We start from the raw sequence: 15842 nt of genomic DNA on the forward strand, positions 1-15842 counted from the left end.
GTCAACACTGGGATTTGTTTATGGTATCACCTGCTCAGCTCTGGAAATGGTCCAAAGACAAACTAACGGCATTGACTCTGCTAAGCTTCTCTGGGCCCCAGAAGCACAGAAGGATGATGGGACTCAATTACATTTTAAAAGATGTCCAAGATTGTGGGTTGTCCGTTACAAAAGTAGCCACAGTCTTAACAAAGCTGTATTATGTAAATGTAGGCATGTATGCTATGGACCATTTTCAGTAGGGTCATGCTTAAGAACGTCTTAATATTTTGACCTAAATTCATGTTAAATGTATCAGAAGTCAAACATAATAATTTATTTTCCATCACAGGGGCAAAACTGCAAATTCTTCCACCTATTTATGGCAGAATATAAATTTCTCAGTCATTTGGATAGGAAACTAAATTTTAATGTATGAGGGTAATTCCTCAAAAGATCATCTCAGTTTCCAAATTGAGTTGTAATTTCATAGATTGTTTCTTCAGAAATGTATACAATATTTCCCATAGTGTTTAATGTAGTGTTTCTCAACCTGATCAATCCTCAGAAAATATAGGTAACATATTGTGGGTGCTCAGTCACTCAGTCATGTCTGACTCTTTGTGGCCCCATGGACTATAGCCCACCAGGCTCCTCTGTCCATGGAATTTTCCAGACAAGAATACTGGAGTGGGTTACCATTTCCTCCTTCAGGGGATCTTCCTAAGCCAGGGATTGAACCCAAGTCTTTTTAGTCTCCTGAATTGGCAAGCAGAATTTTACCACTAGTGCCACCTGGGAAGCTCCTGTAATATATTATATTTATATAAATGAATGTATGTATTTGTCTGATGAGAAGTTGTATAGCTTATAAGAGTTTCTCAAAGGAGAACACGATCACACCTCACTAATGGTTGTGAAAGTCGCTCAGTCGTGTCTGACTCTTTGCAACCCCATGGATTGTCTCCAGGCCAGAATATTGGAGTGGGTAGCCTTTCCCTTCTCCAGGGGATCTTCCCAACCCAGAGACTGAACTGAGGTCTCCCACATTGCAGGAGGATTCTTTGCCAGCTGAGCCACAAGGGAAGTCTGTTACTAATGGTTAAGATGATCGAATTAGATGAAAGAGACATCAACAAGACAATTTTAAATTATGAAGCATAAAGAGAAAATAGAAGCCAAAATTTATGATATAGATTTGTAATGATAAACTTTCCAACTAAATGTTATTTGAATATTAATGGACATTAGCTTTTCCTGCATTTGACTCCTGTTTTCAATGAAAATGAATTAAGAGTTTGCATATTTCTATTAAAAAAGCCATAAGTGAATAACTGCAGAAGAGTTTTTTAAAATATTAATTACTATGCAAGATGACTGTTTACTAATTGAAATTGTTCTTTCTATTGTAGCTATTATCTTTGTGTCGCCAACTACCACAATGTCTGACTTTTAACAGGAACTCAAAAAACATTTGCTTAATTGAAGGTGAATTTTGACATATAGTCAGATGCAATGTAGACCTCACACACCTTTATTTTTTGTTCATTTATATTTTGACGACATAAGCTAATATTTTTATTCTACCAGGACAAAGAGAAAAAATGTTTATCTTATGTGGATTTTTGCCTTAGTGAACATTGTCACACATGTTTAATATGCTGTATGCTAACAAGACCACAACAGACTCCAGGAAGCCAACACAAGATGTTACTATTATATAACCAGTGCTGCCTGGTCAATGTCTACATACTCTTCTAACTCTTCTCTATTTTGCTGCTTGGAAGTCCAGCCAAGGTGAATAATATTTAAAAGATACACCCTACAATCTCCCTAGTACTTTTTCAGATCCTTATTGTGTTCCATATATTATGAGATCCCAGCTGTGATGAAGTGTACTGTGGCCACCATGTCATTATAACTTCAGACAGTGGAAGTCTCAGCCAAGTAGCTTTGGTGAATCGAGTCACCAAACCAACAATAGCCTCCCAAAGTCTCCTGAGTATCCTCGTATGTCATCCCGTGGGATGTCAAATTACAGCTGTTGAGAACAAATTAGTAGGTTTAAAAATTGAAATTAGAACACAAGTTTGCATAACAATCGGTCTTTGAGATAATTGTATAGGAGAATGCATGTTTTAATCCATTTTTTCCTCCAATCACTTTAGTAGCTTTAAGACCAAAGACCCAGGTCATGGTTTAAGTGAATTGCTGGACACTGTAGGTTATTTCTGCACATGCACATTTTTTTTAAAACACAGGATTTATGTTTACCTTCACAGTTTGAGGTTATTATCTTCAAATGACAAAATCTAAGAAATGTTTCCCCTTCTTATGCTTTACTTCATTAATAAGCTTGGATGAAGAGTCACAGCTAATGGAAATGGCCTCTTGTTCCACATGGAGTTTAATGTGGATTCTTCATCTCTCTCTGTTTACTGATAATCAATTGCTCATTAGAGCCCATCAACCCTCCTTGTCATCCTTGAATTGCATTAAATGCATTTGGCCCTTTGCCATGGAAATTTGTACATGTGACAAAATTATGAACAAAAGCAGTTTTTTTTTTAATCACATTGATTAAACCCCTTGACTGCATAGCCACAGTCTTTATTTCTGTAACTGTAATTATGTGAACTGGCAACCTTTCCCTTTTACTCATGCCCTTTCAAATCATGGCAGCCCAGTTAGGGTGTCTTCCTCATGACTGACAATGAATGCCTGTGCCTCTTTGTGATCCAATGTTCACTCCAATCCATTAAAGCTGAACTTGTGCATCAAATTATTAAGAATATAACACATCAAACTCGTTTCTATTTTCTGATGATGATTTATAACAACATTTACAGGTGCAAAGCTCATTTGAAGTTTATAGGGTTTTTTGTTTTTTTAATTCAGAGCAGGATGAAGTATCCTAGTGAGGCAATAGCATATCTACCTATCTATCAGTCTGTCCATCCATCCATCTATCTTCCAAAACTGGAGGTAGGAGATACTAAAGGAATGAAAATCACATAAGGTATCCACATAAGAGTCAAATGAATTAAGAGTGCTGACAAGGATTTTTCTGCTTAGTCGGTGTAAATCTGAAGGTAAGTTATATCTGTTATGTTAAAGATGGTTCTTTTTAAGCAGGGTTGATTTCATGATATTGATATGTGTAGACAGTGATGCAATGGAAAATTTAATACAATGTAAGGGTTGCAAGAGCATGCAGAGATTTAACCAGTGGGCTTCTGGGGGTGTTCCAGGCCAGGGGCAGGACTGGGACACTGTACCTAAAATAGAGCTGAAATGGTCAGCAAGACTAGGGAAAGCTTGACAGAGAGGTCATTGACGTGGTGCCTAGGGGTGGCCATTTACAATATCATGAATATGGCAGTGTCTGTGATTCATCATGGAGTTTAGAAGGACTCACAGTGTCCCAGAACTATTCTTGCAGGTGGAGCGGGGGGCAGGGAGCCAGAAAAGGACACTACCTTGAAATGCAGGTGCCTAGAAGCTAATACAACTTGGAAAATCAAAGTGGTTGGTACTGGGTGGGGAAAAGGAACTAAGTAGACATGAATGTGTAAACTGGAAGTAATAGCAAGAGATGTAGGGGAGACTGGTCTCTCAAGCAGCACAAATGTGCTGAGGGAAGGAAGGAAACACGGGGGCTGATAAGAGCAGATTTGATCACAACTGCAGAACAGCAGCCAGAATGAAAGCAGAGTGCTTTGGAAGGGGGAATCTGGAGTTAACGAACACAGTTCAGTTCAGTTCAGTCGCTCTGTCGTGTCCGACTCTTTGCAGCCCCATGGACTGCAGCAAGCCAGGCCTCCCTGTCCGTCACCAGCTCCCAGAGTTTACACAAACTCATGTCCATCGAGTCGGTGATGCCATCCAACCATCTCATCCTCTGTCACCCTCTTTTCCTCCTGCCCTCAATCTTTCCCAGCATCAGGGTCTTTTCAAATAAGTCAGTTCTTCACATGAGGTGGCCAAAGTATTGAAATTTCAGCTTCAACACCAGTCCTTCCAATGAACACCCAGGACTGATCTCCTTTAGGATGGACTGGTTGGGTCTCCTTGAAGTCCAAGGGACTCTCAAGAGTCTTCTCCAACATCACAGTTCAAAAGCATTAATTCTTCGGCACTCAGCTTTCTTTATAGTTCACCTCTCACATCCATACATGACCACTGGAAAAACCGGCAGAGTGATGTCTCTGCTTTGTAATGCGCTGTCTGGGTTTCTCATGGCTTTTCAGCTAGACTCCCACCTATTGTTTTTTGGCTGGTCGTCATTGTTGAGGTGCTCGACAATTCTGGTGAAGTGATGCTCAGCTCTGCTTCTCCTGGTGTTCATAACAGTACTTTCTATTAAATATTTATACAGATATTACCACTGATAAGGACAAGCCTGGGCTTCCCTGGTGGCTCAGTGGTTAAGAATCCACCTGCCAACGCAGGAGACGCAGGTTTGATCCCTGGGTTGGGAAGATCCCCTGGAGGAGAGAATGGCAACCCACTCCAGTATTCTTGCCTGGAGAATGCCATGGACAGAGGATCCTGGCGTGCTATAGTCCATGGGGTTGCAAAGAGTTGGACACAACTGAGCCGCTGAGCACACACATGAGGACAAGCCTGGAGCTCAAGGCAAGGGCAGAGAAGAGGGTTTACGTAGCCTTGTGTGTCTGCCTCTCTGTCTGCCCAGTTCCTAATGAAGAAGAATTATTGATAGGAGAAAGGGGTGTGGTACCTATTATGGCCATCGATTTAACTCAGATATACACTTATTCATCATAATTCATATTTGTCCTGTGGGATCCGATTCTTTTCTTTAAGATTTTTTTTGATGTGGAGCATTTTTTAGTCTTTATTGAATTTGTTATAATACTGCTTCTGTTTTATGTTTTGGTATTTTGGCCTCTACGAATGTGGGATCTTAGTTCCCTGACCAGGGATTGAACCAGCACCCCTGGCTTGGAAGGTGAAGTCTTAACCACTAGACTGATGGGGAAGTTTTCCTGCATCTTATTCTTGAGGTGTTATTTCCCTTTCTGGCTATCGAAATGGCATCCCCCAATAATACAGGGTCTTATGTGGACCTCAGGAGAGACTACATTATTTGGGTCTGTTAAGCTGACCAAGACAATGTCCCATGTTATGCAGTCTCCATCTGTGCTTCTGGATACAGCTAGGTGACACAAAACACAGAGAGCCCTGCTGGATTAGGGACCAAGGGACCTGGGTACACTTATTCCTAAAACAGTTACTGTGTGTTCACAACCTGCCAGACGCTGTACTAAGTGCTGACAGTATACTGAATAAATAAAATAAGATCTGATCTCAACGGTTAAGAAACGTGACATGATTTAGACACGTCAAGAGGGAGGCAGACTGAACAGACTATTGAGGGATTTCAGAAGAGGGATGACACACTCTCCTTGGGGAAATCAATAAAGGTGTCTCAAAGGAGGTCACTGGATCTTGAGGGATGAAAAGATGTTTGACAATGTTAAAAGAAAAAAAAAAGTGAATGTGTTAGTCTCTTGGTCATGTCTGACTCTTTGCAACCCCATGGACTACAGCCCACCAGGCTACTCTGTTCTGGAATTTTCCCGGCAAGAATACTAGAGTGGGTTACTATTTCCTCCTCCAGGGGATCTTTCCAACCCAGGGATCAAACTCGTGTCTCCTGCGGCCTCTGTATTGGCAGGTGGATTCTTCACCACTGAGCCACCTGGGAAGCACAATCTTTGTCTCTATGGTAGATCTGGTGAAATTCAATAATCTACAGGCACAGTACAATACATGAGAAGGATATTCCAGAAAAGAAGTTGAAAGTGATGGATAAGACACCTGGTGACATCATTAACTTGCCTGTCTCTCACTGGCCACATCGAGTCAGTCACTGTGAGTCACTGACTCCATCTACCAAATGTCTCAAGTAGCTGTCCTCTCTTTCTCGTTCCTTTCATTGTTCCTTCCTATTGCCTAAGGCTTCTAAAGGGTCCTTTGTCTCCTGTGAGATCCCTGCCTATATGCTGCAGTCAGTTATCTTTTAGCATCCTGATGTCACGCTGGGTGCTAAGTAGCTTCAGTTGTGTCCAACTCTCTGTGATTCTGTGGACTGTAGCCAGCCAAGCTCCTCTGTCCATGGGATTTTTCAGGCAAGAATACTGGAGTGGGTTGCCACTCCCTCCTCCAGGGCATCTTCCTGACTCAGGGATCGGACCTGAGTCTCTTGTGTCTCCTGTGTCTCTTGAATTGGCAGGCAGGTTCTTTACCACTAGTGCCACCTGGGAAGCCCCTGTCCTTTCATACCTAAACCTTATTATATTTCCCAGGATTGCTATGCTGCCTCGGCAACTGCAAGAATTAATTTGGTGTTTCTACAATGCCTATATCCTCCTTATGGATCTGGTTAATTTTCCTCTTTCTTCCAAATTGAACTCAGATGGGTTAGGCTACCTTCTAATGTACTCCTATGACACTTAATGACCACATTTATTAAAACATCATCACACTGTATTACAATCATCTACTTCCTTTTCAGTTTCATACATTAGGATTCTTAGGAAAAGGGCCACTTTTCAAACCTCTGAATCCTTCTTTGTCGATTAGAAATACACTGAATGTTTGCGTAAATTCATTGTAATATTTTTATCTTAGAGACCACTTGACAGGACAAACTTCCCTCTCAGCCATTGGTCACCTGTTACTGGGAGAAGTTTATCTCCGTTTCTCTTTGTATGAATGTCCTTATCTGTCAAATGATAATAAGATCAGATGTGTGCAGATTGTTGAAAGAATTAATTCTTAAATGATTTATGACTATGAATAGCATCTTATGAAATGTTCAACAAAAGCTGGTTGAATCCAAATCAAATCTATCCATCCTTTGAGGACCAATTCAATTCTCCATTTACAATAAAGCCTGTATAAAGATCCAGAGGCAGAATTGATTGTTCCCTTCTCTTTCCTTTCTCAGCTTTTGTTTATAGCTCAGTTGCAGCAATTATTAGAGCTTTCCCAACATTAGAGTGATGTATGTATATATGTGAGCTTCCCAGGGAGCACTAGTGGTAAAGAACCAGCTTGCCAATGCAGGAGAGGTGGATTTGATCCCTGGATTGAAAAGATCCCCTGGAGGAGGGCAAGGCAACTCACTCCAGTATTCTTGCTTGGAGAATCCCATGGACAGACAGAATCTGTCAGGCTATAATCCACTGCATCAACTGAACCAACTTAGATTGCAGGCACAGCACATATATATATGTAAGCTGACAAAGGTCCATATAGTCATAGCAATGGTTTTTCCAGCAGTCATGTACAGATGTGGGATTTGGACCATGAAGAAGGCTGAGCACTGGAAGAATTGATGCTTTCAAATTATGGTGCTGGAGAAGACTCTTGAGAGTCCCTTGGACTGCAAGGAGATCAAACCAGTTAATCCTAAAGGAAATCAGTCCTGAATGTTCACTGGAAGGACTGATGTTGAAGCTGAAACTCCAATACTTTGGCCACCTGATGCGAAGAGCTGACTCACTGGAAAAGACCCTGTTATTGGGGAAGATTGAAGGCAGGAGAAGAGGGCAGCAGAGGATGAGCTGGTTAGACAGCATCACTGACTCAGTGGATATGAATTTGAGCAAACTCCAATGGTGGATGATGGGAGATGGTGGAGGACAGGGGAGCCTGGCATGCTGCAGTCCATGGGGTCACAAAGAGTTGGACATGACTTAGCGACTAAACGACAACAATATGTATACATCTGCTTCCTCTCCCCTGGTGACAAGCCAGAGAGGACAAGGATGAGATATTTTCTTACTCCCATCAACTCCCAAATGAGTCTCATAAATAGGAGATGCTCAGATACATGAGTTGAATATGAGAGAGACAACAGTGAAATACATCCTCTGTGTCATGGTTTATTGTTTCCGATCTAATAGCTTTTGATTTTGTGGAATATTCTTCACAACTACTTAATTTAGACATAATTTACTTACAACATTATGTTAGTTTCAGGTGTACAAAATAATGATTCAATAGACATATATATTGCAAACTGATTGCCACAGTAAGTCTGCTTAACATCCATCACAAAGTTTTTCCCTCATGATGTAGAACTTTTAAGATCTACTCTTAGCAATTTTCAATTCATAATTTATTATTTAAACATCAACTTGAGCTGCTGAAGCTGCCCCTTGTCTTCCCATTTCTGAGTTATTTTAGCTTTTTACCAGTTAGAATGGACCTATTGGCTATGATTCTTTGAGAAGCCTTCCCTTTTCAGTTTAAAAGGGATTTGAACTCAAATGTGTGATAGAATCAGTTAATCTACCCTACAAGCAAATAAGAAAAAGCTCATCCTTCTGCTTCTTCCAAGCTCCCAATCTTCTTCTAGGGCCCCCTATTATGATAACCTTGCAAGAAGCTAGCTAGTAATTCTGAGTGGAGTCCCCGTTACAATGTTAAGAATCCCCCTTATAGCATTATAAGGCAGAATGTAGATTGGCAATTTGGGATTGACATGTACATACTGCTATGTTTGAAACAGATAACCAACAAGGACCCACTGTGTAGCACAGGGAACTCAGTTCTACACTCTGTAATATACTGAATGGGAAAAGAATTTGAAAAAAAAATAGATACATGTATTTGCATAATTGAATCACTTTGCTGTATACCTGAAACTAACACCAATATAAAAAATACTTAAAAAATAAGACCAATTATAGGAGCAAGATGTTAACTGACAGACAGTTACTAGTTAACTGGCACACTGATGATTCATGAAAATGAATGAACTGTTTCTACTGTATAGTCTGATAGCTGGTTCAGTTTCAATCCAACACTTCCAATCCATGAAAAAGTCAAGCTTTCATTGATGTGGTGCAGAGGAGAGAAAATATCAAACAATTTCCCACTTTGTTGTCAAGCAGGTAGGTGTATTATTTCTAAAGAAAATTGCCTGGCCTCCAAAATGGGTTTAGGAGTTTGTCTTTAAAGAAACTATCTTAAAAAAAAAAAGAAAAAGAGGAAGCCAAGAACCAGAGAAGGATTCTGGAAGGCAAAAGTAAATCCTAGGGCGATCGGATTTCTACTGTTTGATGGAAGAAGTGGTGTGAATTCCAGGGTAAGTGCCACTCCGGAATGAAAACTGCTCCTCTTGCAAAAAAAAAAAGTGACTGGTGCTGTTTCTCTAATTAGGACAGCGCCAAGTGCTGGGGTACAGTCCTAACAGTGAAGTCTGTTAGTTTGATAAATGAATTACCAGCAGTATTCTGCTGACTCCTAGACACAGCATTCAAGGTGGCCTCAGCTAGTCAACAGGGGTGGAAAACATATCCTCACACATTTGCTTTATGCCTGGAAAACAAGCAATTTAGGAGAAGACATCTGGACACAGAATTTGAACAGTGCTCAGAGCCCATGAAAACATGGATTTCATGGCTTGGCGTCTGGCTGCTAAGCAACGTCCTTCTTACATTCAAAACAGAGTTGTAAAAGTGGGATCCTGGTGCCAACTCCGGGTATTTCTCATTGAAAAAAAACAGCCATGAAAGTTTTTCTTTAGATCCCAGATATCTGATTTCCATGAAACTGAAGATCTCAGATCGTTTCTCCTTTAGTTCCCCTTGGTTTCTATACTCTGAAGTATTAACCGGAGACTGACGTTGTGTTTTAAAGTACTCCCCAATGAATGCTGTGTGAGAATCTTGCAATATTCTTCTCAGCCCCTTAATTAATCATGCTTTTTAAAATTAGATGCATATAACCATGATAACATGCTTTTCAAATATTTGGTTCTCATCAAGTTAGATGTATATACCAGAGGGCCAGCCACCAACTAAATGAGATTTACTTTACTGCTTCTGCTTGGCAAGGAGGCCAGGGAGGGCCCATGTAAAATATTTTCCATGTGTAGACTAGCTTGAAAAATGAATGTCCTTATAGTACTTATTAAAATGAAGATAGATGTTAATTTATTCCTTCCTTATCTATTAAAAGGTACTGATATATTCCAAAGCTTGGAAAATAGGAATTGTTAACTACTCAAATCAAATCCAGAAAAGGCAACAGACAAATCATTTAGAATCACTGACTAGTTTTACTTTTTTTCTTTTTATTCTAAGACGCAATTAGGAAAATTATAGGGCAGGAACTAGGGAGTCATGGGGTCTTCTATTTATGCTTATTTAAAAAAAATTATGGAATCTGCATTTGTATTAAAAATGCAAGTGCACCATGACAATGTTCAAAGAGAACACTTTGGAGTAGTATTCCTACAAAAGTATTTTTTCTTCTGTCTTTGGAGAACTTCCTTCCATAAACTCTCTGAAGCCTCCTTCTTGGCAGCTTCTAGTGATGTAGCAAAGCAAGAAATCCAGACACGGAAAGTTGCTTACCAAAAAAAAAGAGACCTGGAAACCAAATAAGAAAGGGATAGTTTTACAGAACTTCACTTCATATGGAAGGCTACAGAAGTGAATGTTCTTCCGTTTTAAAGATTAATGTTGTGCAGAAAAATTAAAGGATGGTGTCCAGGAGATCACTTAATGAAGAGAAAGATTTTCCATCTTGCAAAGCACCGTGTACTGGCGGCGTCTCCCTAACTGCTGCCCTCCAGCGTCTTTATTTACATGTGGTTTACATTTATGTCCACCCCATGAATCACAAGTGTTTCTTCACTCCAAATTTATCAACACTTTTCCTTCATACCAGGAGTACCTTAGTAAAAATAGGAGAATTAGGTGGTGGAGCTGTGTGATTCTGAAACCTCCTGCAAGCCGTCATTGAATTTCCTGTCCTATTTCTGTTCATTCCCTTTTGTACCATGATTTTCCACAATATTCCAAAGTTTCTAATCCTTCATCTATCCTGGATGGATCTCAAACACTTAAAGAATGTGCTCTCAAGGTCCATTCTTACCAGACATCTGAGAGCATGACTCAAAACTGCCAATCAGAGGACAGTTGTGAAAACGGAGGCTCAGAGCTCCCAGCAAAACCAGCACAAAACCAGCTCAGACTCTGTATCTGAATGTCACACTTTTGTGGTGGTCTACATAGGTACTGGGTTACTCCCAGAACCTCTGAGTCTATAAAGATCATTTTTTCCCCCTCCCATTACCTCCGTCCTTAAAAGAGGGAAATCCTGGAAAAACATTCCTTCATGTCTTGACTCTCTGCCCAGATCTTTCCGCTCTGGGACTTCAGAAACATTCATCCAAAACCCAAACATGCGAGTTGGATGTGACCCTTGACTGGCAGCTGTGGACAACCTAGCAGTGCTTGCTGTGCACTGAAGGACCAGGCAAAGGCGTTGCTAAGGAACCTCACAAGACTGGTTTCTATAGCCTCCTGGCCCTCCCGCATCTCTTCCATCCAAGGAACCAAGTTTCCACCAAGGTGGATATGTAAGAACTCCATTAGAAAGCCAGATGAGAAAATGAATCCTTCCTTTAGAAAGTCTTCCTTTGACTTATGTCCTGAGAGGTTCAAGGAAGAAAGTTGGACATTTACAGAGGAAGATGGTGGATAAGATGGTGGATAAGAGTGATTACAGTCAATCAACTATCACAGCCCTTTCCATCAGGTTAGCCAAAGTTCTACCTTTGGGTTCAATGGAAAGTAGATGACCCCTGATTCCAAAGACAGACTCAGCTTTCCCCTTTTCCCCACGAACCGTGCACATTTTCCCAAGCATGCTAGCCCCATTTTATCCTATTTGTGCCTCTATGGTACCAAATCTCAGACTGGAGACATCCTACCTGATGGATTGATGTCTAAGCCCGACTTGGTCATTTGAGGTTTGATTTGCTGACTGTATCCTCTGAAAACACGAGCACAGTGGGAGGCTGTCATGGGTTTCCCGTAAGGAGCAGGTCAGCAAACCCATGGGGCCAGGCAGTTCGTGGGAGAAAGAAGGCTGTCAACAAGGCTGCCCCTTTGACCTACCTCCTTACTGCAGGGCTTGAACCACTCACTCAGGCGGGACCTACCTCCCGAGTAAACAGGATGGCCGCGTCATAGTGCTCCTCGTGATCATCCCCCAGCTGGTTGTGCTGGTGCTGCCACTTGCAAAAGTTCTTGAGCGTGGTGGCCGCGTTCTTGCTCACCTCCAGGCTCTTGTCCTTGTCGCCCAGCACCACCACCTTCACCACGACCAGGCGGATGTGATTCTCGATGCTGGCGTGGCTGTACAGCTTGTTGGCAATGGAGGCCAGGGTCAGCAGGTAATGCTGGAGGCCCCGGCCGTACATCCGCGCCATGGACGCGTCGGCCACCAGGAGCAGCTCCACCTGGCGGGCCCGGGAGATGGAGCGGCGCCGCCGCCGCCACCACGTCCGTGGTCCCTGATTCCCGTCGGACGAGGGAGCCGACTGGCCCGGGAGCTGCTGTGGGGCCAGAGCCCAGCGTTCGTCCGGGCGGTGGGGCGCCGGGGGGCGCTCGCGGGGCCCTGGCGGGGACGCGAGGATCTCGCAGCTGGTGCGAGGAGGCAGAGCCTCAAAGCTGAAACCCTCGCGGGTGTAGACATGCAGGATCCTCGCGGACCCGTCCCCGTACACGCGCGCATCGTCCTCCGCCTCCGCCCAGGGACCGCGCAGCAGCGGCTGCAGGGTGTAGCGCGCGCGCTTGACCGCGAAGAAGCCGTCGAGGCCGCCGCAGAGGTCAAAGACGGCCAGGGAGCGCGGGCTGCCGTCCACCGTGCCCCGGTAAAAGCAGTGGCCCCGGTGGCGCCGGGTCGCGTTCGGCCCGCCTCCTGCGGGCAGCAAGCCAGCGGCGCCCACCGAACCGTCCCTCTCCAGGTCCAAGAGGAACCGCCGACCTCCCGCGTAGACGAGGTAGCCCACCTTGCCGCCGCCGGAGTAGAGCTGGTCGATGTTCTGCACAAGCCCGCGGCTCCCGCGCTGCGGCGCCAGGGGGTGCGGGTGGCCCGGAGGCTCCGGCGGTTCCTGCGCCTCCTCCCCCCGCCGCCCGCGGGGCTGGGCGGCAGCAGCCACAGCAGCAGCCCGAGGCTGCCCAGCTTTATCCTGGGCAGGTGCCGCGGCGGGGCCGGCGGCCACCGGGGGCAGGCCGAGCGCGCACAGCATCAGGGACGCCCACCCGAGCAGCATACTGCGCTGCCCGCGGGGAGGGGCTGCGCGCCGGGGGGGGACTTGGTGGGTTATTTGTTATTAGCTCTGGAAGTTACCGGGGCGGGAGGTGGGGGACACATACACTTGCTTGCAAGGTTGCGGCTAGTGTCGGAGGGAGGGGAAACCCGGTAGCAGCGCCAGCCTGTCCTGGCCGCGATGCCAGCGTGCGAACTTTTCTTTGTTGCTTTGGAAAATGTTTGGATTCGGGCTCCGGAAACAGGAGGAAAGAAAGAAAAGGGGGGTAAAAAAAAGACCAAAAAAAAAAAAAAAAAAAAGCCGGGTTGCGGAGATTTAGCAAGTACTAGAAAAGGGGGGAAAACCCAACACAGCCAGTATCGGGGCACCAAGAAAAGTCAGGAAGGTGCCGTGCACCAGGCGGGCGACTGGTGCATGCTTTCCTCCAGGCTCCTTGCTGCTCCCGACCTGCCGGCCGCGGGGTTCCCAGCTCCGGAGCCGGCTTCCTTTCTTATTTGGGGGGTTTCCTTGACTCTACTGGAACCGGCCGGAAGGGAAGAAAGAGAGGGAGAAAAAGGCAGAAAAATTAAAACAAAAATGCAAGGGGCAGCCTGCGGCGAGCCAGCGAAGCGGCGCGTCTGGGTCCCTTCGGATGCGGTGTCTTCCTGCCCTCCGTCATCCCCAGTCTGCCGCTGCGAGCGCCGAGAGCAGCGCGAGCGCTGTGAAGATGCGAGGAGGTGGAACAATGAATTTATAGCGGCATGCCATCCTGCAATGGCAATTTCAACAATTCGTCACTGCAAGCTGCCTCTTAAAGGGAGAGCTTCCCCCACCACTCCCACCCTTCCTGGTCCGCGCCTAATCTGATGGGGGAGGGCGGGCCTGGGGGTGGGGGTGGTCGAGGAAAGGGCGACCGCGGAGGAGGAAGGGACCCGGCGAGGTGGAAGGAGGGAGGAGGGAGAGAGCAAGGGAGAGGGGGAGAAAAAAGTATTTGAGGAAGAAAAACAGAAGATTTCCTTGGCCTCATTTAAAGCCACAGCGGCTCGGGGTTTGTCTGATATTTCACAACCAATGGGGTTGGCTAACCTCGGCTTACCTCATCTCCAGAAGGGGTGTTTTTGGTGTGCTTTTCAAGTTATTGAGACGTTTCAAGTCTCTCCCTGCCTCCTTCTCGCCTGCTTTTCTTTCCCTCAGTAGGAAGTTCCTGCCGCAAGTTTTTTCCCCTCTCTCTTTGCACGCTGGTGCGCGCCGGCCTCGCAGACCTTGCAGCAGCATCCACCAGCCAAGGGCTTTCGGCTTCCCGTGCACCCCCTCGCCCCGCGCTCCCGGTACCAATCTCCTCCCTCCACATTCCCCAGACTCTGCGCTGTCGCTTTCGGATGCCCGCTAGGCTAGGGTTTCGGGTGACTAACTTCTCCCAGCCTCCAGCAGAGTGGCCGGACAGCTGGCGCGCCGCTGCGGTGTCCCCGGGCAGGGCCGCGGGAGGCCTGGGAACTCCTCGCCTTTGTGTGAGAGCCGCGCGCTCCCCCCTTTCTCCACGCGCGTTTCATCTGCGCCCGCAATCTGTCACTCAATCCCGGATGACTGCAACTTCCTTTGCTTTGCTTTATGACGGCCAGGTTGAAAGTGGTAACTCATTTCACTCCTCATAAGATTAAAAAATTAATGTACCCACACCTCACTTCTTCCTTCAGCTAAAATGATACTTACATGATAAATACCCATGAGTGAAGTGAAGTGAAAGTTGCTCAGTCGTGTCCTACTCTTTGCAACCCCATGGACTTCTTCCATGGAATTCTCCAGGCCAGAATACTAGAATGGGTAGCCTTTCCCTTCTCCAGGGGACCTTCCCAACCCAGGGATCGAACCCACGTCTCCCACCTTGCAGGTGGATTCTTTACCAGCTGAGCCACGAGGGAAGCCCACAAATACCCATATTTATATTTATTTCTCTTAAAACAACCACTCATCACCCTTGGTCCTGACATGCTATCATTCTCAGAAATTCCTTGTAGGTGAAAAAGAAGACTGTTTTTTGGGAGGAAGGGCGCCAACTGGTGTTAGTATGTGAGCGGCATTGTGACTGCAACTTTATTTGTCCCTCCCCTTTCTTTCCTGAAATGATCAACTCTAGCAGAAAAACAGAAAAAGAAAAAAAAGGAAAATCCAACGACTTTCTAACCACTCAGTTCAGTTCAGTTCAGTCGCTAAGTCGTGTCTGACTCTTTGCCACCCCATGAGCTGCAGGATGCCAGGCCTCCCTGTCCATCATCAACTCCTAGAGTTTACTCAAACTCATGTCCATTAAGTTGGTGATGCCATCCAGCCATCTCATCCTCTGTCACCCCTTTCTCCTCCTGCCTTCCATCTTTCCCAGTAGCAGGGTCTTTTCAAATGAGTCAGCTCTTCGCATCAGGTGGCCAAAGTATTGGAGTTTCAGCTTCAACATCAGTCCTTCCAATGAACATTCAGGACTGATCTCCTTTAAGATGGACTGTTTGGATCTCCTTGAAGTCCAAGGTACTCTCCAGAGTCTTCTCAACACCACAGTTCAAAAGCGTCGATTCTTCAGTGCTCAGCTTTCTTTATAGTCCAACTCTGACATCCATACATGACTATTGGAAAAACATCCTAACCACTACTGATAATGATTTAAAGGTCTACTGTAGGGACAAGAGCATCTTCCTTCCCCATTATTCCTAGGCAAATTAATGAATACATCAGTGAAAAACGAATCTGCTTTCTACCTTAAATTCACAGGGATGCATGCCAAGGATAG

General features: G+C 45.0%; 1 protein-coding gene across 2 annotated transcripts in view; it reads right to left on the minus strand.

The window, feature by feature from the left end:
• The window catches only part of ADAMTS5 (ADAM metallopeptidase with thrombospondin type 1 motif 5), a 51273-nt gene extending 36057 nt beyond the window's left edge, over window positions 1-15216 (minus strand). For both annotated transcript variants that reach the window (XM_081557875.1, XM_081557882.1), the window contains exon 1: window positions 11972-15216. In XM_081557875.1, coding sequence (XP_081414001.1) covers window positions 11972-13087 — 1116 coding nt within the window. In that variant the 5' untranslated portion in view covers window positions 13088-15216. The remainder of the gene's footprint in view (window positions 1-11971) is intronic.
• Window positions 15217-15842: the final 626 nt, after the last annotated feature.

The sequence above is a fragment of the Giraffa tippelskirchi genome, chromosome 2, assembly GCF_054371585.1.
Source record: "Giraffa tippelskirchi isolate mGirTip1 chromosome 2, T2T-mGirTip1v1.2.pri, whole genome shotgun sequence".
Lineage (NCBI taxonomy): Eukaryota > Metazoa > Chordata > Mammalia > Artiodactyla > Giraffidae > Giraffa > Giraffa tippelskirchi.